Genomic DNA, 27,998 nt, shown 5'->3' with positions numbered 1-27,998 from the left:
AGAGAGACTTACATACCCTTCCCGACCCTTTGAACGTTTTTCCATTTTTGTCACACTGCAACCCCCAAATGCAAAATGGCTAAAGTTTAGTCAGATTGGATGCAGAGCGTTTCTTAACATCGGTTCAGGTTTTGCCAAAAATTCTCAGTTTGATCAAGACTTGGGCCAACACATGAATAAACACACAGTTGCACTCAACTTACAAATTTTCACAGAATTTGATATTTAGGGGTATTTAAAAAATAAAGGGTCTGAATTACAAATGTAGTCCACATTTTCAGATTCTTATTTATTAAATATTTGGAAAACCATGTATCCTACTCCTTTCATTTCATTGTCGTATATTTCTTTGTTTAAGATATAAAACCCTCGGTGAATGTCAAAGTTCATCAAAAGATATCAAACCATGTAAATGGGGATGAAAATGGGGAAGTATGAAAGAGATGGAAAATGAAACAAAAAAATGTGATGATCTTATTTTGAAGAAGAAATTAAAGCAAAGGTGAATAACATAGCGTAGATATGTAAAGTAATGGAAACATGGAGTCATGCATCATTTCTGGAATGCTCATAACCAAAATTATTCAAGTTATAGACTGAATGTTTGTTTAAATCTATTTTAAAGACTGTCCAATAGGAATAGTTTGGAAAGATTTTGGTATGACATTTCGATTCCTAAATATCAGTAATTAAGATTATCATGGTCATTTTGCAATATTCATTAAAACGTTTACAAATTTTTATAAATTTTTATAAAATATGCCATCAGGACAAAACCCCAGTGTGCTTTCACAGCGTGTAACATAGTTGACTCCAATGACATTTAAAGTCACTTTTAACTATACTGAGAAATTCTAGAAACACACTTGAAAAAACATATTGTTTTTTATTTAACTAAAAAAAAAATGGCAAGGAATAAGATACACACAGGTTTAACACAGCTGTTCATGATAGAATATTCTTGCTCTGTTTTGAAGGATGTTGCCTATTTTAAGCCTTAGACCTTTGGAGCTTGATCTGCTCCTCACCATTGAAGAAAGAGAGAATACCATTGTAAGATTGAATCATCTGTAATAAGGAAGATTGCAGCAGCTTGCGATTCATGAAAGGGATCCCAAAAAGTCTCAAAAGAATATGAAATCATCCTTTCCAATGTACATGCTCAGGTCTGGCCATCAAACGAAAATCACTCTGAAAGCTGACAGTAAGATTCGAAAAGAAAGCATCAAAACCCCATCATGTCAATTTCAGCACGTCCTTGGTACCGTTGATACAAAGGCCACGTGCAATCGGAAAGAGACTGTAAGGTTAACTTTCAGAAGTGATCAAGGAGAAAGCCTTTGATCCCCTTGAGGGAAAAGGCGAAGGGAAGGCTAAAGTTTTCCAGAGAGAATGTAAGCAAAGACCAGGACGTCTGGAGAAATCTTCTTTGGATCGATGAGACTAAACTAAAACATTGGAACAGAAGACATGTTTGCCAAAATCCAAATCCAAATTCCAGGAAAATAAATCTGTACCAAGGTACAGTGACACTCAGCAGGACTTTAGCATCATAAGCATGTGATGCTAAAGTCACATTTCTGTACTAAGGCTCTCAATGGCCTTAATGTCTTCATGACAAATGCCTGGATGGCTTTGAACTTTTTGCATTTTAATGAGCAAAAATCAGAAGTGATGGTTTCCAGTGGCACTTCTGAGACCTCCTTTATAAAGCTTCGTTCTTTGGCACGGTAAGTCAAATGCTGTTAGCATACATTGATCTGCTCGTTAAAATGGATGCAGATATTCGGTTTGAAAGCCAGTGTAGGGCTTTTGTAAGATCTAACTTTTATCATTTGAGGCAGTTAGCCAAAATACGGCCTATTCTATCAAGGCAGCTTTTTAAAACTGTTATTCATATCCTTGCTACATCTAGGCTGGATTACTGTAACACACTTTATTTCAGGGTTTTATGCAAAATGTGGCAGCGCATCTGAGCACAAAAACGTCTGAGCACCATCCAATTTTAACTTTACTCCAATGGCTATCTGTCAAATTTAAGATCTTTTTAAAAGCCGTTTTGTTTTTAATTCTCTCAATGGTCGGAGCCCCGCCCTCACACACCCCCAACCTCTCTGAGAAGCTACAGCTATATATTCCCCGCCTGCTCCTTCAGGTGCCTAAAACCAATCGTTTTACTTGTACAGCACTTTGTGAACCTTAGTTTATTTCAAAGTGGTTTATAAAATACGAGTGGTACAGTTTGGTATTAGAGGGTGCTTGAGGAAAATGTGAGGCCATCAGTAAAAAACAAAAAAAGTGGACCCTGTAACACAACAATTATCCAAAACACATCAGTCATCAAGGGCTGACTGAGAATAAATTAAAGTCATTTTCAAAGTAAAAGGCAGTTCTCTAATCCATACATTTGTCCATCCTTAAGATTAAACACCAAAGACCCTCTGTAGTAAAATAAAACATGGATTTATAATAATGGATAAATAAAACAAGTCAGCAGAGTTTTGGCAGCTGGTTAGGAGAGCTGCCAGAAAAAGTATCTTTTTAGTTTGCACCCAGTTACATCTAATTACCATCAACAACATATTTTTGATAATTAACAGATAGGGTGTCAGCAAAAACTAAGAAAGCAGAGAGGTCAAAATCTAGTTTCGTCTTGGGATGAATGACAATAAATATATTTTTTTCCCCATGTCTCATTTTCTAACCTCAATTATGTTCCCATTCTAGGTTGTTCCAAGTCTGTCTGACTCATTCATAATAAGATTTTGTAAACTTGCATTCATACAGCATCTGTCAGTTCCCATTTCTCTTGTATCTACAAATTTCAATTGTTTTCATCTCTAAAGTTAAATCACCTACAGTAATCCACTCCCAGAAATTAGCCAGATACCATAGCTAGATGTAATTTAATGCTGGGAGCCCAATAACTTATTTAAATGCAGTATGTAATAAAAAAAGAAAAAAAGAAAAGAAAAAAAATCTAAATTGGCTAATTTTGGTATTCTGAGGTCAAAACTTTTAAATACTGGAAAACAACTGAAAAACAAATTGTTGCATCTTTAACGAATATTAGCACAAATAAATAAAAAAGGAAAAACATTTTTTTATCAAAAGTAATACCAATCTGGAGATTTTCATTGTTTTAGGTGAGTTAGAGTTTAGAATCCACCCCAGTTTAAATTTTATGCCATAAAGATGGTTTTGTTCTTTTTCATCACACTTTTGCCACGCCACAACAAATTTAAGTGCCATTTCATTTCTACTATCATCTCTTCCATTGTAAATTTGCAGTTTGTTGGTCAATTTTGGTTTGTGCCCCATTAGATTATTCTCTCTGTATCCATCATTGCTTTCAAGTTGCTCAGCTCCAGCATTACTTTAGATCATTTAACATTTGCTATAAGCTCCAAGTTACTTTTTTTTTTTTTACCTGTTTTTTTCTAATTTCACTCAATTTATTCCCAGAGTTCCAGCTTGCTGTGACTAGACTAACCATATTCGTCCCTTATCTTTCCTCCCAACACATCCTTCATGGTTTTGCGATTTAACTCCCCCCACCCACCTCCAACAAATTTGCATAATTTCCCAAATCCAGTTTCTCAGTCAGACTCTTATCACCTGTATCTCTCCCTCATCACTTGCCTCTCTTGCCTTCATCCTCTTTCAAAGTCAGTGTAAACTGGTAAACTCTCTGCTTCCACTAACCCCTTCGATCACATTTACTTCCTGTCCGTTCTCCAAGTAAAAAGAAAAAAGAAAAGAGAACTGGTGAAGTTCATAAAGTCTTTCCCAGTTCCGTCTGTTGTTCTCCAACTTTCTCCCTGAGGTCATTATGAACAGATGAACTTCGTCACCCCCAGCCGGTTAGTCCCTTCCTCTCATGATTACAATCACTCCTCATTTTTTGTGTATCCCCCAAGGTTGTTCAGCCGCATGTAGAGATCGTCATCTGAAAGTCAAGCCCCTCTAATTAGTGCAAGCTGCTTCCACTGGGAATGTCCATCTTGTGTCTCCCCAGGAGTTATTATCAGGCCGCGAACACAATCACTTTCTCTGAATGACAAAACACACACACATCCGTCTGCATCAAAGACAACTGATTAAAACCTTTTTTTTCCCCCTCTCACCTGACTTTAAATGTAGGGTCAGGGTTTCATTAAAAACTGATTATCAATTGAAAACAATTTATTGTATGCTAGATAAAAAGACGAGTATGTGTATAAAAACAATCAAGAAAAATTGCTTTGGTGAGATGAAACGTCTTTGATTCATTTCCCCACAATTAAAGCTTTCTTCATCAATTCTGCAGGAGAACTTTTTGTCTCCTAGCTGCAAAAGCAAGTCCACAAATGCTGGTTGTGCTTGTTTATGCCATAAGCCACAATTCATCTTGCAGCCAGTTGGCTTCAAAAGGGGTTTTTTTGGCACCCAACAATGTGAAGAAGCAGCAGATCTACTTTCAGACTCTCGCTGATATAGGAAGTTGTCACTTCATCTCAGTGAGTAAAATGTTGTGAGAAAATAATTTGGATCTTTATATATTTTGTCTGTTTTGCTTGTTTTTGTGCCCTACTTTAGTGTGTCAGGTCAAACAATGACACAAATAAATACACAAACTAGCCTTCAAGATAGTCGAGGTAAAATGCTTTCAGACCAGCCTTTCACTGTTGAAGAGAAAACAGTGTTTTTTCACTGTCAGTAAAGAATTAACAGTGAAAATAACACCTCTTTGGTTTAAATTCAGCAGCAATGCTCATGCCAGGCCGACTGAACCAGTAAAATCATGACATTAAAGCAACCCTCACATTCAGATCCCAGCTCGGTTCAAATGTTAGTTGCTGTTTTTCTTGATCCAAGTGAAGCGGCAATTGATTTTTCTCCTATGTTCAGCAGTATAATGGACCATGATTGTCTCCCTGCTCACCCTAGGTCTGTTTTCCTTAATGAGGAATAATTCACTCTTTTATAAATTCCCAGAGAACTATGCGGTGACAAAAGATCTGCCACAGTGAGAAAACTAGAAGTTTAAAAGGAAACAACTATTAACATTTAAAGAGTGCATCGTTATGTGTATGAAAAGGGAGGGTTTTTTTGCATTTGCCTGGTTTTTAACTCGCATAAAAATGTTAGCTTTTCTTTTTGCTAGTAATTCAGGGTATGATTTCCCATTTTTCAGCTCAGTTGCTTTGCATTGAACTAATATCTGTGAAGTTCACACACATTTAGTCATATTGCAATGAGCAAGCATCGCTTGGAAACAAGCGCAAGGATGGTGATGAAACTAGAAAAATTCAAGAATTTTTGGCCAAAACTTTAGAAGTCATTTACCTGATTACTAAAACATCCCATTTACATCCATATTGCAATTTTTAAATCCTTTTTGCAATAACTTCTCACTTGTAACCTATATGTTGGAAATGACACAATTGCACTGGGTAATCCTGCCCAGAGCCGAAAAAAAGCACGGTGAATTTGTCCCAGTGTTATTGAGTTTATCTTTGTTAAAGCTGGAGCAATGTAATTATTACATATTCTCAGTTCAGTAAGTACTTCCACTCAACATTTTACCTGCTGGAATTCATTCGTGTAATTAGGGTCTGCATAATACCACAATCTGTCTGAAAAATGTCACTGAACTTTTTTTTTACCTTACATGGTAAAAATGATCTAAAATGTACATATTCATACACTAATTATTCATAAGAAGGTTTTGATGCAAGCGAGAAGTAGTAAGACCAGTTTTCTTTTTTCCATATTTTCCCTTTTATTTCTCATTTTTTATAATCATGAAGGGTGAAGGAATATGTTTAGCTCACAAGATAAGACAATACACAATAATTAATAAATGATAATGAGATAAGGTTTTTGAAATACTTTTAAGAAACGTTTGAAAAAAAATATTTTGTATATATTACAAAAATAAAGATTTCTTAGGTCAAAACCTGTTTGTAAAAATATATAATCAGTTCATAAGTATTTAATCCAGGATTACTTTCATAAGTCGAAATTAGAGACTCAAATGTAAATACAACGAGATATAAAAGTTAAAGCTCAGAACTTCATGTCAGCACCAAACTTCACATTACTAAAAAGACATTTAAGAGGAAATGTTGTCAAAATAAAGCCATCTTTATACCCCCACAATTCCAAATTATTATTACACTTTTGTTTTGTCATGAAAATGCCTGAAAGATAAGCCGACAAATTCACTAACTCTGTTTTTGTTCCGTGAAGGCATTTCATATGAAATGAAAATTGCTAGAGCTACTGTCAAAATTTATGTCAACCTTACTTGAACACCTCAATGCTAAACCACAGAGATGCTGCTTTTAAGCAATTCAATTGGGACATGACCTTAACCATTAATCACTACAAATTAGACAAATTAGACATTGTTTAAATGTTTACCTTTTTTCCTCCAAGGAACACAGTGATTTTGAACTTTGGGTCACAGCTAAATTAGAAGATACATTGATGTCCATGAGCTGTGAAGGACATCACTTAAGCTACTGCTTACTGGAAATGCACAGAGAATCCCAATTTTAAAACTTATACTCAAGTCATGCAGATCCAACTCAATATCTGTTAGATTTGTAATACCCATGCTGATAGTCTCAACAGCTGTGTTCAAGTCTGGCTGTACAATGAACTTCCAGAAGTGATTTAGGCTCCTTATTGTCTAAATTTGACATCACAAGGTACTTGTAAATAATCTTTCACACTGAAGAAGGACTGATTTCAAATTGTTTTGAAAAAGCCTGATGCTCAGACTCATGACAAAAAGCAGTTTCATCTCTAACATCATTGCTGACATTGTATATTCATCACAGGTATCTGAAAAACCTGAAAGTGCCATCAAGCTTGTATTTTTAATTGATTCTAATCTAAACTTGAGCCCAGTTGGATGATTTTTGAGAAGAAAACTCAGTAAGCTCTAATCTTTCTGTGATTGAGAAGAGTACAGCGATTCATCTGCGTATTAAGTTTCTGACCTTGTGTTTTATGGGAGGATTTCTCTTGCCTCGGGGCCAGCAATAACCAGTGTTGTATAGTAACGAAGTAAAAATACTTCACTACTTTACTTAAGTATATTTTGGAGTACTTCATACTTTCCTGGAGTATGAAAATTTTTGATGACTTTCACTTTTACTTCACTATATTTCCGAACTTAATTGCGTACTTTTACTCCGATACATTTTCAATGTGTGGTTTAGTTACTCGTTGCAAAAAAGCGAGAGAGAGAAACAAAGTGTTTTGACCCCACCTACTGATTAGCAAGTAGCAAGTAGGCTACCGAACAAAGTCCGTAGCCTACTTGCCTGGGCTTGTTCATCACCACCAATAGGATACACCTGTTTCGCTTCTCCCATTAAACACAAAGCAAGTCTCTCAATCAGCAAGGGCCACATGGAGCTGGAGACGGAGACCACAACGACTGCAACTACGTCAGACACGGCTCCAGGGGAACCACCAGCTGGTGATAGGGTGACCAGACGTCCTCTTTTTCCCGGACATGTCCTACTTTTCAGACCTAAAAAGATGTCCGGGGGGGATTTAAAAATTGTCCGGGATTTTGGTCAATTGCCTCAAAACACATTACATAGCTTACAGTGCATTGTAGGGCACTGCGCACGGCGCTGCGTGTCACGTAATCCCTGAGCCGCGTCAGTGGGCAGCACCCCCCCCCCCCCCCCGCTCCAAAGTTTTCTGGGTTTTTTTTTTTTTTGCATAATGACCAGTTGTGTGCACCACCTATTGACTGATTCACTGATTTGTGAAGTAGAGTAATCGTAACAGCTCTTTTTCTTCATGTTGGCCGCATTTTCTGTACTATTTATTTTTCTCATTTTCAGCACTGACCTTACTTGAAGGGAAAACTTAAGGCTTACAAAAACTTTGTATTTTCTGTCCTGGAGGGTTTACTAAGAAGCTGGTTCAGTTGTAAAGCAGGTTAAGTTAACCTTGTGCTATAGGTAAAGCACCTAATTTTCTTAACTAAATGATGCCTGCAGGTATATCTATTAGCAGGTTTAATTTTGCCTGCACTTGGTTGTGTACATTATTTTAAGTGTATTTGACAAGTTTACCAAAATATAAAAAATGTCATTCAAACTGCATTTGCTTTGTTTTACTTTTTACTGGTACTTTTCATTACATTACTTGAGTACATCCATTTTTACAGTACTTTCCGTACTTAAGTACAAGAAGTTTCAGATACTTTAAGACTTTTACTCAAGTAACATTTCAGTCAGTGACTTCGACTTTTACCAAAGTCATATGGCAATAACACAGAAACACACCTGAGCATAAACCTGCTGCTGGAGTACGAAAGAGCAATCAGCGTCCGCTGGTGAATCAGTTTCTGACAGGCAGAGAGCCAAGGCAGCAACAAACATGCACATTCCCACCCCGACGTACTCCTCCAATCTTAATCTCGCCTCTAAATCAGAAGAGCCTTCCTGTAATCCACACGATACCGCAACCTTTTCGGCATGCTTTCTTGCTCTCCAACTCATCATGTTTTATGTATTCTGAGCTGCGCGGAGGGAAGAGGAACACAGGAAATGAAAAGGAGGTACAGGTGCATCAGGGGGGGAAAAAAGATTAATAAGAGTGTATTCAAATGAGAAGTCTGATACCACTTGGAAATGAGCAAATGTTGTTCAGCCACTTAAAATCAGTCAATAGTCCAGAGAGAAACAAAGGAAAAGAAAAAAGTGGGTACTGTAAGATGACAGAATGGGTTTGGAGGGGGGACGAAGTAGGGCGGTAGTGTAAATGAATGTAAATTTTACGGTAAAAGATTACATGTTTTTGTGTGGATTAGGAAAATTAAAGAATTAAGAACGTAAGATGTATATATGACAAATGAAACTGAAAATAAACATTCAAAACAAGCTGTATTTAAAGGCTGAACCATCAGCTAAAACAAAAACTAAGCACAGAGATCCGTCTTTACCGATCACCCACTCGAAACTAAACTTTCTACTGCAGCACAATTCTTACTTGTTCTTAACAATTTAGGATAACCACGTTCATTCTGGAGAATCATTTTCTATTATACCCATCACAATCTACACACAGTATGTCAATGGAACCAAATACTTTATTTGGTCACATAAGTAGAAATTTGTGATAAATGTGAGCTTGCGTGGAATGAACACAAGTTCACTTGCCTGAGGAATTATAATCCATTACATCAGAGTTCTCTCTGAGAAAAGGACTAGTTTTTTTCTTTTCGTCCATTTAGTGAGATACAACGCTTCCTAAAGGCAGGCAGCTGACAGAGTGAAGATGCCTAGAGTGCAGAGTGGATGTAGATGGACGATGGGAAAACAGAACCATTAGCCATATGAAAGAAAAGTTGGAGATGACACACTAGGAACAACTGCACAACTGCTAATGTTGGATAGCAGGATGAATGCTGGCTGTCCATACATGTACAGCATACACTCAAAAGTAAGATTGTTGTTTCTTTTGTTTTTTTTTATCTGATGTGTATACCATGACGATCTGAGTAAAAACCCTAAAGAAGTTTCTAAAGTAATGGAGGCTGCCTCAGACTAGCCTTTGGTTACTGCACAGATCGAATGCAACTAATGGGCAGACATTGCAGACCAAGGAGTATCAGCCAAGCCTCCCAGATGCTCTGGCATCAAGAGACATGGCAGGTATAGATCTCTCACATCAAAAAGGAAGAATGTATTTCATCAACATTCTCTAGGCAAAAAAAAAAAAAAAACTTTTAAAAACTGTCTGTGGGTAGAACATCTTTTTTTGCTCATTTCACACCCTACTACTACTAACTTATTTGTCCATCTTGCCTTTTATTGTTTTGAGAATCACAATCAGAGTCGTGGAAAGTTAACATCTTGCCACCTTTTGATGCAGCATAGTCGTTACAATGTGTTTGATTGGAATGCAACAGGCGGTTGTCAGATTATGTCGGGAACAGCTGTGGTCTAGGATCAAAAACCCAAAAGCTGAACTCACCATTGAACTTGACTGCACGAATGTGGCTGAGCAGCTCTTTGCCATCGATGTTAGCCATGCGTGGGCAGAGGCCCGGGTAGCCGTAGCAGAGCTCTCGGTGCATACGATGCAGAGCGTGCGCCATCGCGTAGACGGCGTCCATCACAAACTGAACCTTTCCTTCTTGCTCGTAGCTTGAGTCCCTGCCCACTTTTTCTAAGCCTGGAAAAGAGAAATTGGTTTAAAATTAAACGATTTCATTTTGATGAGTGACACAATATTCACGGCAAGCGTCCTTGTAGAAGCTGCCACAAGAAGATATTAAAAATAAAACTGGAAAATAAAAACAAAAATAAAAAGGATAGGTTAGGGGGAAAAAAAAACTTCGACAAAGTAAAGACGGAAAGGGAGATAAAAATGTTTGAAATAGCTTGACCAAGAGAGAGGTAGCAGGGCACTCAGACTGATGATGACAAATAACTCCTCTCAGTCCATTCGCACCCTAGTAGCAAAGTTACAGGAGAAAGAACAACATGTTCTTTTTTTTAACATCATCTGAACGACTGATAATGGCATTTCGGTGTACGAGGGAATGGTCAGGAGATGTCTGGAGGGAACTAAAACGCTTTTTACTCTGGCTTCGAGTTGCACAGCTGCTTGCCACAAGCACTATGACATTGCATAAGCCTATCTTCTTGCAGCAGCCAAATTAATTAGCGAAGAGTAATCTTTGAGTTTATTCACCTCTAATGAACATTTGCATATTTGGATTTGGCCTTTATGCCAGTGCGAACACTCGAATTTCACATATGCTCAGTCACGCTCGCACACAAACAAATTTAAAATAACCTTCCAGTTGTGATTTATTGAGAAGGATTTATGTGCCTATTAGCATAATAAGTGAACGAGGAAAGAGCAGATTGAAAATCAAACCCTCTTTGGTGCGTTGAAATGAAAATCAGCAACAGGGTACATTCATTTACTACTTTTAAGGTTGAGATAATTATACTTTTATATAATAAAGACTCTTTTTTTCGCATCTAAAATTTGTGTAAAAAAAACGTTTAATTGTGTGAGCATTTGCACTGTAAAAACTATTTTTGTAACATTTCAGAGCTCATCATAGCACAGAAACAGCACTGGTGACTGATTACTTTACTGATTACTTTACTTTACTTTCTGAAGCCTTCAGACAATGTTTTTTACTATCCTATTAGATCTCAGTGCTGCATTTGATACAAGTCACTGCAATTTTCCTTTACAAAGAGACCAGCAGCAGCTGGCAGATTTGAATTGGATTTGTCTGAGAGATTTTACTGTTTACATGTCAATGATGAATCTTTATCATGTGTCACTGCACTGTCTGAAAAAATCTGCAACCTTTTTTGTCTTCCTATCTCACATGAAATCAGTCCGTTCACAAGTTTACATATATTTCCACAGTATTTGGTAGAATTGCCTGCTAAACATGATGACCCAGATTAAACATGATTAGAGACTGCAATCAGGGATTTGTGAACACGCTGCCTGACGATGTGAGGAGCTGCAGCTCTTTGAGCTTTCACATCTAACTTGAAAAAAGATGTCAAAAACTGCTCAAAAAAACTCTTTTTATGTGTGTCGTTATTATGTATTAAGTCTGTACACATGTTTGTCTGTGTACTGCGATTAGAAAGTAACTTGTAGTGTTATATTTTCTGTTTAATTGCATTATTATATCTCTGTCGTTGTAACCTGTCAAGGTACTGCAGAGACAATTTAGTTCATACTCTGACTTGGTACAGCACATCAAATGTTGACATTTATGTTTTAGCTATCCATTTATAAATAAAAGTTTATTACTAAAGTTGATGAAACCAATTAGTTAAGACTCCAAGCATGCCTTGGAGACATGCAGTAGAACTCTAAGTGACTCCATTTTCTACTTTTACCCTAAAACAAAACAAGTTGTCATCTTTAGAGCAGAGCATTTGAAGAACTAACTACTTGTTAATCACATTGGATTGATTAACACTGATGTAAAGAACCTTGTGATTTCGGTGCGTCAGTGACTGCCGTTTGTTTTGTTTTCTTGATTGATTTGATAATATTTATCTGGATATGAACAAGATCTGTTTGTAAAGTGCTTTGAATTGATGGCATATCAATAAAGATAAAGGAACTGAATTAAATATTTTATAAAATGAAGACTGCAGATTCTTTGTTGTGATCTAATGTTTTAATTTTCATGGTCATCTTTCGCCCATTCATTCTTCCACTGTGTTTATCTTGCTCATGTTCACCCCCATCTTACAAGTCACGGCCACCTTTGGGCGACACACACTGAACCCAGACCCATGTGGGTTGAGCTGAATTAACAGGACCAGAGGCACCTTGAAATCAATATGAGCGCCTATAAGGAATTAATGAGGTCCTGGAGATGAAATCCAATCCATTTTTATAGACGGCAGCCGTCTGGTGTTTGGTATTCATGTCCATATTTGTATTTGTTCGTGACAGCGCCGATGTGAGGGAGAACCAAAAAGAAGTTAGTCCTAAGAGTCCCTGGGAGGCAAGGCTGCATGTGTCAGGAATGAAATGTATTGTAATGTGTGCGTAGGAGCATGCAGGACAAACTGCAGCTCTTTGTCAGGTGTAACATCTCTGACAGAGCTTTTGTCTTTTTGTTTTTTTTCTTCTTCTTCTGTGTTCTGCATTTGATTCTGCACAGCAGGGCAGAGAAAACAATTTTTCCTCAGTAGCACTATGTTCCACATGCTTGTTTGCACTCTAGAAGCCAGTCTCGCCAAACTCTTTCAGCCTGTCAAGCACTTTCAAATGGACAATACCGATTGAAACTGTTGCTTTCAGACAGTGTATATGATGGGCATTGTCTAAGTTGATCCACTAGGCTTTATGCTTAAAAATAAAATGAAGTTGAAATTGCAATTGAAAGTGTAAACATCCATGTCAAAACGCCTGATTGTGTGCTGTAAAAAAGGAAGGCAAAGCAATTTCTAAACATTTCAATTATCAATGTGACATTTTTGCAATTCAAGAAATTAAATAGAGAAACAAATCAAAGCAAGTCTATTTAATGTAAGCATTCAGTCTTCTTGAGTTCTCGTATCCAACAGAATATTGAATATTCTAATGAACCTGAAGTGAAGTTTAGCTCTTTGCTGGGTAGATTTTCTGATTTGCATACTTTACCTGAGGGTCAAGTCTACAACTTTTTTACAAAGAAACAAAAAAATCAGACTGGACTAAGGTATTAGTCAAGAAAATAGCAGAATAAGAAGACAATAACTGGAATTTATACATAAAATAACTGGAACAGTAACATAAAAGCTCGCAAAAATTGTTAAAGAACACAGATGAGAACTGCTCAGGATGGCTATGAATTGTTTCAGAGTAATACTGAAAGCGCTTCAGAAATTCTTGTAAGTTACAAAAATTAGGCTGAGAACTAATCCAGAACCTTTTTTTTAAAAAATGTTGTAATTTTTCGTATCATGACACATTTTGTTGCCTTGACTTTAAACCTTAATGTGCCTTGCACTATTCTGTTCAGTGTAAAATATTCTGATGTTTCCAACAGGCCAAACGACTGTCAAATTTCTTCCCTACTAAGCATGAAATAGATAGGAAGCAGTAAACTCTCTTGACTCCTTTCCTGCCCTGAGGAAACCAGCAAAGCTGCTACTCATGTCTACCTTCTCATCAGTTTAAGTAATAACAGGGCTTCTCTGACAGCTTGACAGATATATATATGTCATCCTATTGGACAGCTAAAAAAGAAAAAAAAAGAACTGGCCACATCCAGGAAATTCTTCTAGGTTACTAGAAGAGTGTGTTCAATTTATTTTTCCTCTTCTCGTCGTTCTTTATCACAAATCGGCATACGCGTAAAAACATTTGCAGGTGTATGGTCACAAGCACTCGTATCAGCAATTTTTCGTACGTGTAGAATCTACTGCACAGCTCTCAGCAAACCAGACGGGTGTTTCATGTATTTAAGGAGTTGAGATGACTAAAATTACCCAATTGTCATGCAGTGCAATGCTGCCGCTCTGGTCCACCGTAAAATGAAAGCAAAGCACCTATGATGCTTGTTTCATTAGTCAATTATGCAGTCTGGATCAGGATGAAATGAATTTTCCGTGTCAAACCAAAGACTACGGTTCTCTCTGTCTACTGTTCTGCCACAATTACCCATCTAATTAAGCTAATACACCACAAATAAAGAGGCAGGATATTGATTAGCACACATTTTTCTATACAACTCATTATAACACTGATGAATTCAAATCATATTCCGTATGAAAACCTAGTATACAAGCTAGATTAGCCCTTCCTAATGTACAGCGTATGTACAGCGGTCAGTACAGAAAGATGGAGAATAAATGCTTACCATGGAATGTGTTTTAAAGTATTTTTGATAGAAAGGAATAATTTCTTGAAAATAAACTTAAGTCAATCGAAGTATGAGACCTGGCATAGGCAAGTAGTCCATTTCAAACCCAAATTAGCATCAAGTGCTAATATTTTTTTTTAGATCATCCGTAAAAAATACACCAGAACACGACAAACCCGTTGCAGTTACATTATCACTAAATAAAAACTGTGGGATGTAGTTAAAATTAAGTGTCAGCAGCTGGAACCAGTTCAGCAGAAGATACTTCCACTCATCAGCTGTAAACTGTAGAAGGAATGTCTGCAACAGGTTGATGAATCCACTGTTTGTTTCTAATCAAATTTGTGACCTCATTTTATACACCGCCTTCTTTTGAAAGCTGGAGGCATCTTTTTTTTCCCTCCTTTCTGACATATACTTTCTGTCGTTTCTGTTCGGATTATGTGCATATTCCCACTCAGACGAGTATCAGAACAAAGTATTGTACTTCGAGCCATAGATCAAACTGCCATGCAATAATGAGAATCTCTCTCCGCAGTTCTTATGAGATGTGAAATGACATGATGCATCATTAATCAGCGTATCGCAAGAAAATGCAATCCCACTTCCAGACAGCTAAACGACTGTTACTCCTATGAGCTGTGCTAGCTGGGGGGAAACACTACTGTCTGCGTTTCTCCAGGTTGCGTCAGGTGCTGAAACTGGAGCAAAGGCTGCTCGTGTTGGGGTGAGCGTGAGGAGTTCACTACAATCCGGCTTTTGTTCAATCTGTCAGCGCATTGTCAGCACCCAGCGGGAGCATCGATTACACACATTCGTTTTGCCAAAGCGCACTCGGTGTGTGCAGGTGCAAAATAAAGCAAAAAAAAAACCAACAAAGAGAAACCTTTAAGAAATCTTATCAAGACGTAGACCTAAATAAATGTAAAGATAAAAGCACAGATGTACCAAATATTTATACGCACTCTGTTGTATGTGTTACACTCTAATCTGTTTTTTTTTTTTCCAGCCAGCAGCTACTAAATGAAATTCAGCCTTTCAGCTTTCTGTTAATGACATCAGAGACCACAGGCAGCTTGGCTGGTTGCTTGCTGAGTAAGAGAGGATTTTCTCTAAATAAAAAGAAGAAGAAGAAAAAAAAAACAACAATCCGTTGGAGAACTCCAAGAGGCAGAAGTAGAGATGAAAAGTAGCTTTCATGTCTCATAAAAGTTGTGCGAACCAGACGCTGCGTGAGGAGGCAATCATCTCCATATCTCCCTGGGAGACATTTTAGACACTTCGTGGTGGATTATTTGTTCTTGTTGCAACGGAAGGGAGGCTGGGCGCGGCGATTCATTTTGAGATTTGTACAAACCCATTATGGATTCTGGAGAACAGCCACAGGCATGGAGAAACTTTGCTATGAAACATTATTTCTAGAAGAAAATTTTCTTTAAAATTGAGGTAATTCTCCATCCGTCTTGACAATTTCAGTAAATATATACAATAGTAGCGTGAAAGCAGAGGACTTCAAATGGATATTTTTGCATAATTTTCGAAATCTTCAAAAAGATTTTTACACCGTCTTTTGAAGCAGCTCTTCAAAGGGGCTCTCAAAACGCACAACAATTCACTTGAATCTTTTAAATCAGCACTTCAGCGCTGGTGCAGAGGTGCAAGGTCCACAACTCTCTGATAGCATCAAAATGACTGGAGGTAAAAGTGAAAAAAAGGGGGAAATGCACAAGCAAATTTTGACTGAAGTAGCCTGATGTTGACTTGGATAAAACTGACACTGCTGGTCTTTTTTCTTTAAAATAGAAGTAGCAACAACTACTGTCCATGTAAAAATGCAAGAAATCTAAGGTTAAAGAAGTAACCTTGAAGACTTGCTGGAATTCAAACAAAGGATCGGAATGGGAAGGAAAGCAGATTTAGATCACACTGGTTCTGGTGTCCACACAAGTTGTAGACTGTCAAGAACTGTCAGTCTACCGGGAGAATCATGCAGAATCATCTCTCAAGGCTGAAAAACAAAAAATCAAGTGAGCAGTAGCTTCATGAATGGAAATGGGCTCAAAAAAATTGGACAGTAACTTTCCCTGGTCCCCAAAGACTTACTATCCGCTGCAACATTCAAACATCTGGGTCACATTCTGGCAAGCAATATTGAAAAAATGATTTTGTCGCGCTTTTTATCAACTATCCAAGAAGGTGATTGTGTTAAGATGTGGAGGATGTTTTCTTAGCATCTTTTAGGGCCCTTACCAAATTGAGCGTCATTTAAATCCCACACGCCGGCTGAGTATTATTGTTGCTGATCACGTTCATTCCTTCTTTATTCACAGCACTACAATCTTCTAATAGGTACTTCCAGGAGCATAATGCACCATGTCTAAAAGCTCAAAATGTCTCAAACATGATAATGAGTTCATTTTACTGGAGTAGGCGCCGCAGTAAGCAGAAATATTAGCATCATGGACATGCTGCTGGCAAATCTGCTGTAGTTGCATGAACAGCGGTCAAAGTCGTTGACACCTTTTTGAATCTACGTTATGGAGGCGGTTCCCGGTAAAGTTGAACCTGCTGGTGAAGTTGTTTTTGTTTAATGCTGTTCAAGGGCAAATTTGAATGTATGACATTTATGAGATCAACTAATGCCTCTGAACTTTCTGCAACTCTGTCAACTCATAATTAAGTTAGAATCCTTCAGATGAAGAAGTAGAAATATACGGCGCGTTTCTCCTCATAGCACTACGAGTACCAAGTACATAGAAGAAGATGGGCTTCTGTACTGCCAAGAAAAAAAACTGATCTTCAAGCTACAAAAAGATGTGACAAGTAAGTAAATAAAAGGGAAGCGTATTTAACCATAAAAGTTAAAATAGCTTTTACTCTAAATAGCTTGTACTTTATCAAGTCCACAGAACCCCAAACCATTCATGCACACACTCACATGCTGTATTAATTACAAAGTCACAAGCTATTTGTAAAAGCATGAGTAAAAATGTTGTGTTTTGAGACTCTACACAAAGACACACAAAGTATCCCGCAGTATTTCTTTTTTTTCTGCTAAACCTGTAATCTGTAATGTGATGAACATTTTACTTTCTTTTGCTTACTTTTTTTTTTACTGAAGGTTATGTGACGGTGACAACCTTACGATGGTTCATAGCGAACAGTAACTATTATTCCTTAATGTTAAAGGCAATGTTCACCAGCAAACAACCCCTTTAAGACTACCTGACAAACTCTCTACAGTAAAGAACTGACAAAATGGTTGTCACCATCTATCAAATCACATGGAAAAACCACATGGAAAAACCATCTATCAAATCAGTTAATCATAACATTTGTCACTCATTCACATCCTTCTTTTCTAAACTCATCAGACATCTGCATTGCTTATTCTGCCTTGAATAATAAAAAGAAGATACTTGGTTTCAGTTTTATTTCTTTGTTACCTTTTATTTCACAATTCTCCTGTTTTTCTTTTAAGCATTTTGCCTTTTAAAATATCCACCTCTCATGTAATCCTGCAGCATAATTTTACTCTAAGAACTGAATGCTTGGGTTGTAATGTGTCAAATTTTTTTCCACCCTTCTTTTCTTTTCCTTTCACACTACAGAGATGGTGTTTTATGTCGTCGATTTATTCATTCTTGATTTCGCATTCACTGTTTTGGAAGCTTTAGTCCTAAAGCTTCTTAGAATATGTTAGCCAACCCTAAATGCGTCGTCTCCAAATGCAGTCCTGTACATGAATAAGAATGACTTATTTTAACAATCAGGATTAAACATGCTGTTTTATAGAAAATTAATCAAAATCCCAATCTCTTTCCTTTCCAAAGCCTGCATCTTTAATCTGGCTCCACTGATGCATATAAGCAACACTTGCACACCTGCAGAACTTGGCTCATTCCTTCTGGCTCATTTAACAGAAGGTTCCACTATCAGCTTGATGCCAGCAAAACCAATGAAAAAGAAACAAATAGCATGCCTTACTAACTTGTAAGCAAAGACGGTGCTGTATTTAAGACAAAAACAAACCAATGCATTAAGGCAGTGAGGTAAGACTAATGTAAGGCTGCTCAATGGCTAAGTGCTTTGATTGATGGCTTCATGGACCAGCGCCTGAAACATATTTCACACGTAATGATTCATGGTCCCAAAGATGACAGACTAATGATTTAAACAAGCTCCTTAATTAAGCCTCAATTTGGGATGTATATTCAGCCATCTTCTACACATCATCTAAAAATAAGTGGAGACTTTTCTCCTCTTTCATTTTTTTTTCTTTGCCTGCTATGTCACTCAGATGTAAAGAAAACCTCGCGGAAATATCAAATCTATTTGACGATCTGAAATATTTGAGTACGATCTTGAAACACTCAAATTCAATTGGGTTTTATTATTCACATTTAGCTGAAATGTTATCAGTCTTCTTCCATTTGCTGAAGTTTCCTTAAGGAGACGTTTGCTGGTTTTTTATTCTTTTAAATTCTGCCTTTACCTCATTCAAGCCCTCACATTATTTTATTCCCATTCCTCCTTTGGCTCAGAGCTAGTTCTAAGGCAAATCTGCCAAGACAGAAACAAACAATCAATAAAGGAGAATGGGAAATGAGCATAAGAGAGAGGCTGAAGTTAATTTGACAAGAAAGCATTGAAGTTACCAGGGGCTATGTCGATACAATGTTGCACCACTCAAGTCTGTGTGAATTGTGAGAGCTGGAGGTTGTACAATTGTAATTAAATGGATCTCTGCCCCGTGATTGGTGTAAGTATTTAGCCCGAGTAGCATTTATTTTTAATATTAATATAGTGTCTGAATTATTCACCTTGAGGCAATGCATTAAAAAAAAGAAAGATGAGAATGCCAAATCCTAAATTTTGACTGAAAGTGTTACATTAATAATCAGTTACAGTTTTTATTTTCACCACTAGGTGGCCCATTAAGATGAGCCTTTAATTACGGAGGATCCACCAAATCCCTCTGGTTCAGGGGTCTCAAACTCCAGTCCTCGAGGGCCTCAGTCCTGCAACTTTTAGATGAGCCTCTGCTGCACCACCTGAATATAATAATTAGGTCATTAGCAAGGCTTTGTAGAACTGATCTACACAAGGAGGAGGTAATTTAGCCATTTCAAGCCATTGTACCTGTGGCACATCTAAAAACTGCAGGACAGCGGCCCTCGAGGCCTGGAGTTTGACAACCCTGCTCTGGTTTAAACTGGTTTTACGGGGTGTTGGATTTCATACACCTGTGACCATGGAGATATTTCAAATTTCAGAGTTTGCTTATTAAAAATGGACTAGTGATACTTTTTTAGTAATATACACTACATTGTGCCAGTGCAACAAATCTACATTGCATAGAGGTTTTCCTCCCTTGAACTTTATTATTAAAATGAACTTTTAAATGAAATGCCAAATTGTTGAGATGCACGTGCATTTACTCTGATTTGAACGTTGGAGTTTACTAATCCAGGAAAAGGATTAAAATATCATAAGTTTGCTATTGTTGTCATGTTTTCTGAAATCTTATTGAGTTTTCCATTTTGGGGTTACCGCAGCGATCCAGCTTGCTCAGAGACAGCAGCCAGAAACTTTCCTGCTTCATAAAGATCGATTTTCAGCATAACACCACTTTTCATGAATAATATGATGGCAATGACATATGTGGCTAACATACAATATATTACATTGCTAAATTATTACTGATATATATTAATCCTGATAGTAAACTCAGCAAATATAAATAATTCAGTAGTCATTATTCACATTCTGCAGAATCACGGCCTTGACACAATTTAGATTTGCTCTCGAATTATACGGCGGCGTATTGAACTTTTCTCATCTAGTTTTACCAGTCCATTCCTCTTTCTACTGGTGGACTTTTTTTCTTTACGTTAGCATGTCTTTTATCCCACCACTCTTGAACAAACACATTCCTGTACAGCTTAAACCCAATCAGGGGAGGGAGATGGAATGAGGAGAGATGGTACAGACAAAAAGCAGATGACAAAGGTAAGTGGGAGAGGACGGGACGAAAATTGGATTCAGGTACAAAAAAAACAAAAACTAGGGACGAATGGGGGGAATATAAATGAAAATAGGAACAAGAAATGAAGACATAAATCATGAAAGCAAGGTTGGTAGAAAACCTCAGGAGCTGATTGGACTGCGGGAGTCATCTTTTGCCACATCAAGGGACCAGAATTGTTCCATATTGCCTTATGCAATAAAATATACGCATTTGCATATGTTTATGGAGAATGTGCTAATATATTCTAACACTTCTCCTACCTGAGTTCTGAAACAGAAAATATGCACAAAAACTTCCTATTAAAACATATTTTACACGCAACACATGAATCTTTTTTACCTCTTAAAGAGTGGGAATAAACGTATCCATTTTCATCTCCATGATTTATGGCAGGGAAGGTGTGTTCAGGAGTGGAGTGGCCATCTTTCGTCCTGAAGTTTTATCTTACTCTTTAGCATTATTTACTTTAATTGCCACAGAACTTGTCAAATCTTTAGGGGAGCCTGTACTGATTACTGAGAGGAGATTTAAATAGGACTTAAACAGGATCTGCAGAGCATCCTCTGCTCTTTTCTATGACTGCAAATATGCAGTGGAGCGATCCCAGAAGTGAAATCTCTACTGCTAGCCAAAAACGTTAAGCCATTTGTAATATGTTTCCCTTGAAATGTGTAAATCAACAAGATCAAATCTAAAAGCTTTTGCAAAAGGCTTAACATATTTGTCTTTCAAAGGACTGATATACAACCTGTAGCAGAGCTTAGAGGTCTCTGCTTGGAGAGGTAGGGGTTATTCCTGAAGATCGTAAAATCAAAATCTTCTCAGATGTAAAGAACCATGAAATAAAACAACTAAACTGTCAAAATCTCAATCTACATCATTATCTAAATCTACATTATTAGACTTCTGTGAGACACAAACTTGCACCACCTTTTTTTCCAGCTAAAAAGAAACATTCTTTCTGGATTTATTCCCCCAACTTCAGAAATTAATAAATGGGAAGGAGAAAAAAACACTAAGTGGTATTAATAGCTTTCTTTTATGTAGAGAAGTTCGCCACAAATCCTTCCCATTGCCGTTGGGTTCAGATTATTGTGGAATGGGAATGTCAGCAGAATGAGGTGTGATTACTTTGGAGTTTAAAGTAATATTTCTGTGATAGCTTAATTTTTCCAGAGCTATATACTTGGAAAACAAAACAAAAAAAACACAACAAAAACTAGATGAGTTAATAATCTGACCTTTAACATAGCCACAGTTGCTCATGTGGCCCCTTGGAAACAAATAATTGCCTGTTTCTCGTCTGATGTCTTATTAACTTGTCCAGCCTGGTTTCTCACAGTTTCAGTCATTTTACATTTCTAAGCACCACAATATACAGCACAATTAAATATTCTCCAGTTGACACCATGATTCAACTAAGAAACATAAAAAAAGGACAGAAAAACATCAGTTACTTTCTTATATACATTAATATTAAAACAATTCTTAGAAGCATCTAATAGTGCATCACTGACTTTGTTGCAAAATACATTTAAAACGGCTGGATTTGCAACATTTTTTACGAGTGTGATTCCTGTTTCTGACTTAATCCAAGAATGGATAAAACAAATATCCTAAAATAACTATATTCTGCTATGTGTTTATGTCTGTGTTTCCAGACAGATGCCTCCAACGCGACAGAATTGCCTGTAATGGCAACAAGTAGTTTCACATCCCTACTACATCTAAAGAGGAATATCGGTGGATGTCACAGTCACGCTCTGTACTGCACAACTGCATCCCATAAATCAACCACCACAGACGGCATCACAGGAAGCGGTTAGATAACCATGTCCTCCACAACAAAATGGAAAAAAGGATCATTTCTCTGCAGGTAAATGGCACTTCAGCTCCTCAACTTTTACTTTTTCACTGCACGAAACTGTGCTAATGTGTGTCTCTTTGCAAACTGCCCTCTTGTTGTCTACAAAAACATCTAGTTTCTATCGCAGAGAGGAACCTTAGAAGTGCCATTTTTCGCTGAGTAAGAAATGTGCGGATGTGCTCAAAAGACAAGAACATCAAACTATCGCTTAGTAGCTTTTAGAAGATAAATTCACCATTAATAACTCTCTCCAAAGTATTAATTATTGATGGTAAACGGGGGAAATATAAAGCTCCCAGTGAGTGTGTGTGGGTGTCTGCAGACAAGCATTTCCCAAGACTCCCTGTTTGCCAAAGAGAGAGTAAAGCTACACCATTAACTTCTGCTGGTATCTAAAAAAAAAAAAAAATCTCATAATAAATAATTTTAAAAAAGTAAAGTGAATCCAAAAACTTGAAAATCCCTGAGTCCCTAGTCTCACACCAGAAATTATCTTAAAAAAATTTTTTTATGCATAGTAATCAGTGGGCAGTCGTGTTCATGCATCTAAGCTACTTAATCACTCCATATGCTGACACCTACTGGCCAATCAGTGGACATTCACAAAATATGTCTGCATGTCACATGGAAGGTGATTGACAAAAATGCAGAACACCCGGAGACTACATGTCAGGTAAAGAAAAGAATGGAAATTGAGCAGAAATTACTTAAGGACTAACAAAACTGTTAAAAAGTGCAGTATTTTACCTGGACTTTTTACCAATGAGTTGATAAACAGCGCAAAATAGAAAAAAAAAGACAAAACAAAACAAAAAAAACAGGATTTAAATGCACAAGACAGGCTGGTTTGACTATTTTAGAAATTGCTGAACTACTAAGAGGCTTACATATTTCCATCTCTGTCTGGTTTACAGAGAATGGCTGGAAAGAGAAAATATCCAGACACACAGCCAGTTGGGTGGGCAAAAATATCTTGACATCTGGGGTCGGAGGGGAATGGGAAGACTTGTTCCAAATCATAAAAAAAATACACTTGGTCACATTTTAAATTGTTTTCCTTGTCATTCTGTTTAATTGCATATGACATCTCTAGCTGTTACTGGACCCATCAGCTCCAGCATGCAAAACCTGCCTCATTCATAATAACTGAGGTCGGCTACTGCAAACTACCATATACAGCTTCATGAAATATACATCATTACAAATTGCTTTGCAAATGGCTTTTCAGAAAGCTCCATAAACAGCAGACTTGAAGAGTTAACCATCATCACTGCAAGATGTAAGCTTAAGCTCAAGATCTCATTTACTTGTTTTGTCAAAATAATGCATTGAGTTAAACTCCAAGAAACCAGATTTTTTTTTTTTTTTGGTTGACTACCACTCAATTGAATCTCTAGTAAAAAAAAAAAAGCTAATTTTTAGTAGAAGATAAATTATTCTTGTGAAATCAAATACATCACTTGTTATGAGTTTTTTTTTTTTATGTTCTCAAGAGTTCACTAAAATTTTCCTTTAAAAACCAAGAACTCTGAAGGTCGACTTATTTCGATGCCAGAGAAGAAGCGATACAGACCAAAGTAGTAAAAAAAAAGAAAAAAAGAGAGACAAAATATAGACATCATTCATTCCCCAGAGAGCAACATGTCGCAACCCACACAGACAAAGAGACAACTGGCAGTATCGTACCAACCTTGTTTCCTCTTCACAGAACACTTTGTTTCGTTTTTGTGTTTACCGGAGGCTTGCATCTCCTGTCACACTGGATGTTGTTGCTCTCTGTTGCACTGAATCCACCGGTGAAAAAAAAAAAAAAAAAAAGGCATGCACTAAGCGAGCATGTTAATGTGTTTTAACGCTAGTTTTCTCTCCCTCTGTTAGTATGCATAACATCATGTGTTGCTGTCCAGGTGAGAGCAGGCTGAGGCAAGAACCTGTGGTTATTTTTAAAAAGATCAGTTTAAATCAGCCTACTGGGAAGGTCTGGAAAAAGAGGAGCGGGTTCATTGTGCAAACCGTGATCATTGAACTTTAGAAGCAAAAGGGCGGGCACAATATCGGCATGTAGAAATGTGTAAGGACATGGATTCAGTGGACGCACACAACCCTCAGAGATTTGACTAAAAACACTCCAGTTATATTTAGACATGTTCTGCTCTTCTGTCTCTTTGCTCCAATTAGGAGCAGGTATACTAACAAACACAAGTGTGGTCCAACAGCTCTCTGACCAGAAATCATTGTACATACATACATAAAAAAAAAAAGCTTAAAAGAATGAACTTGCCAAGAGAAGACAGACACCTGAGTCTACAAAAAAATAAAAAAAATAAGCATGGTGGTAGGGGTAATCAACACATACCGTAGCTTGTGCCCTCGTTCAGGATTTTTATCTGCAGGCGCTGGGGATACAAGTGTGTCTGAGTATGTGGGCTTATCTGTGATCTGCTGTCTGCCATAGTCAGCTTCTCACCCTGGCATCTATTTTTTTTTATTTTTATTTTATTTTATTTTTTTTCCAGACCTCATTCTTTCAGTATCACAGCATTTTTGCTTGAGCATCTGAGTGGACCGAGCTGATGTGCTCATCAGCTGTGTCTCGAAGTCTGAGAGCCTGGGATTTCCTTTTTAATTTTAATTTTTTTTAAATTATTATTATTTTTGCACGTGTGCATGTTTTTCGCTGACTGGGAGAAAGTGAAGTGATGTAAGCTGAAAGGCTTGGTAACACACTCTGAGGAATCATTCAAATTTATGTCTCAGATCTGAGTTGCTTGGAGAAGCTACCAAAGAAATGAAAAGCCAAAACAACCTGTGCTTCCACTCAGCTTCTTTTAACTAGTTCAGTGGGGGATCAGTTTTCTTTCATTTCTAGACGATTTTAAATAGACATGCCCTGACCTGCTTCTTAGCATCAACTCGGGCTCCATATCTCAGTATTTTTAAAGAATTGGTATTTAAGACACTGACTTAACACAAGCCCTGATATCTGTTGTTGGTCCACTGGTAATTTGCTTCTCTGCCACAGCTCCAGCAAGCTGTAGGAGCTCATTTTGCACTGAAGGTTAAAAAAAATAAAAGAAAAAAATAATATTTTTTATGCATGGCTTTCAAAATTTCCTTATTAAATGCACTTTTTTTAATTCAAAAGAAAAACTATTGGCTTCTGCATATTCTTGGTGTTTAATGCCTTGTGACCTGCTCTTTGCTCTCTCCTTAAATGAAACAATGTTAATTGAATTTTATGACGTCCAAAGTAAAGCACAAAGATTTTAGGGAACATTGTTTTTTTAAAGTTTTGCCTGCACACAATTGAATAGAATCACATTTAGATATATGCTTTGAGCTGAATTATCAATAAGTTGATTAAAAAAAAAAAATTGAGTAAACATGATGGTGGTAATTTAGCACTTCAGCCAACTTCTCCTCATAAAATCATTCTCAACAGGATTAAGATGAGACTTTTGAGAATATTGTTGCTGTATGTGTCCTGTCAGAAGCATCTTTGGAAAAGGTTTTATGTTACTTTTATGTTTGTGTAGTGATATTATATTGTACAGTACACACTAACAACTGGTATCCAAACTGTAGAGAAGATCTACCTGGTGACTATCTGTGCGGCACTGCCCTCCTGTTTATGACTTTTAGTAGAGAAGTGTTTGAAGACCCATCTTACGCTGGTCTGCTTCTTGATAAGCACAAGTGCCACATGTGTGACAGTACAGTGACAGTCCTCTGAAGGACTGTCACTACACATGACTGGTTGAGCTGCCGCGGTCTGTTCCCAGCTGAGACGATGGCTCCCCACCTGGGGCTGGCCTGTGGTGGGGGATAGAGGAGGGATTCCACTGTCAGCAGGCAGGACCCCCCATGGTGGCCCCTGGCTCTGTCTCTGTACTATTTTGGCAAGGGGGTGGTGTTTTGGGAATGACCTTGGGGGCTCTGTTGGGGTTGTGTGTGGGTTTGTTCGACTGAGACCTCTGTCCTTGCTGTTGGTGGGTTACTGGATGATGGCCCATCTTCCTCAAGGGTGGTGTTGAGCTGATTGTGGGTCCCGAGGATTTTCTAATTCCCCTGGGCTATCTTGCCGGTTTGGACTGCACGGGGCCCTGACTTCATCTGATCCCGGATTTCTGCAGTGAGCTTTGTGGCTGCCTACTGGGTGATTGGTTCTCACTGCAGGCCAGTCTTGCTGCTAGATGCCTTGTGTCTTTTCCTGCACGCCCGCTGCTCCTTTGCCTTGGGTTTCCCCCTCTGTCAGGTATATGCTGTTCAATAGATGTGCCAATGGTAGCTGTGACCCTCATTCTTCCCTTCTTCCGACTCTTATGAATTACCAGGTAACATATTCAATACATGCACACACACCATTACCCTTTTCTTCCTCACAAAGTGTTGTTCAGTGTCTATTTCCTTTCTCTTTTCCACTGTGCAACCACACGGTCTAGTTCATATAATAAAACTGATTATGTAACGGGGGCAGTATCTCAAAATCCATTGTTTTAGGAGTAAAAGACCCTTTCTTTACACTAGTAACACTAAGCTTTTTCATGTGATATGCTATAAATGTCAGAACAGGACACATCAAAAAAGGGCTCTGACTGCATCTGGGACAAAACCCTGTTTGGACATATCGAATAGTGACCCAATAGTAATCTAATTGGGACATATCGAATAGTGACCCAATAGTAATCTAATTGGGACATATCGAATAGTGACCCAATAGTAATCTAATTGGGACATATCTAATAGTGACCTAATAGTAATCTAATTGGGACATATCTAATAGTGACTCTTGTTGAGTTGTCCCACTTTCAGACACCTTCCTTGCAGAACCCACCATTTATAATTTGTAATGTGCAAAACTATTAACAAATTATTATGGAAATACTAAAGATGGCGAATTTTCTTTAAACATCCTCAAAGGTTTAAAATGTTCACTTTTGATACTTTAAATACAATTTGCTTTAAGCTTCACTCATTCACCAACACATTTTTATTTCTTTTTAAAGTAGAATCCTCTTTCACTGTGTAACCAAACTCCATAGATAGACTGCTGAACTTGTTTTAAGATGTAGGCGAGGGACAAAGTTGTAATTGTTTTAGGGGCACCACCACATGCACTAGATATGATACAGCATTGCAATTTCTATTTTATAGGACTCTCACACTTCTTGTGTAAAAAGTTTGATATATGGTATTAAAACATAATGTGAAGAAAGATCTGATTTCCCTTAACAATTTTGTCAAAATTCATTAGTTTTTCCACTTTTCTAATCCTCATTTGACATCTATGCTTTTTTATGTCATAACATCTCTTGTTAATGTATAATCCTTCTGCCTTTTCCATTGTTTTGAGGAAAACATCTTTCACATCGCCCGTCTGTTATAGAAAAGCAACATCTAGTTTTCATTCCTAGTTTTCATTTCAGCATGTTCCCATCATCTATGTCAGAACGCCAGTGAGGTGGCTGCTGAAAGTACTTGGAATTAATGAACTCTAGCACATGATTAAAGGACCCTGGACAAGTACAAGCCGACGCGCACAGATGCCACGGAGGAAGCAGTAGGCGGTCAATGGGAGTTGCAGACCTTACAAACCTAATTATGTGAATTAATGGCAGGCATCAGTCAGGGAGTATGCAGTGTGTCACACTTAAGAACATGCAGGTCCAATCGACCAGAAACGAAAGTGCAGAGATCACACCAACTGGTCATGTCCCAGTGTGTCGCTGCAT

At 37.6% G+C, this 27,998-nt stretch overlaps 1 protein-coding gene across 2 annotated transcripts in view; it reads right to left on the bottom strand.

Annotated features, from left to right (window-relative positions):
• The window catches only part of grm8 (glutamate metabotropic receptor 8), a 258,181-nt gene that overhangs the window by 37,977 nt on the left and 192,206 nt on the right, over nucleotides 1–27,998 (bottom strand). For both annotated transcript variants that reach the window (XM_023350397.1, XM_005799106.3), the window contains exon 7: nucleotides 9,994–10,194. In XM_023350397.1, coding sequence (XP_023206165.1) covers nucleotides 9,994–10,194 — 201 coding nt within the window. The remainder of the gene's footprint in view (nucleotides 1–9,993; nucleotides 10,195–27,998) is intronic.

Source organism: Xiphophorus maculatus, chromosome 17 (assembly GCF_002775205.1).
Source record: "Xiphophorus maculatus strain JP 163 A chromosome 17, X_maculatus-5.0-male, whole genome shotgun sequence".
Taxonomy (NCBI): Eukaryota; Metazoa; Chordata; class Actinopteri; order Cyprinodontiformes; family Poeciliidae; genus Xiphophorus; species Xiphophorus maculatus.
Note: the sequence above shows the minus strand (reverse complement) of the source record. Positions and strands in the feature narration are given on the sequence as shown.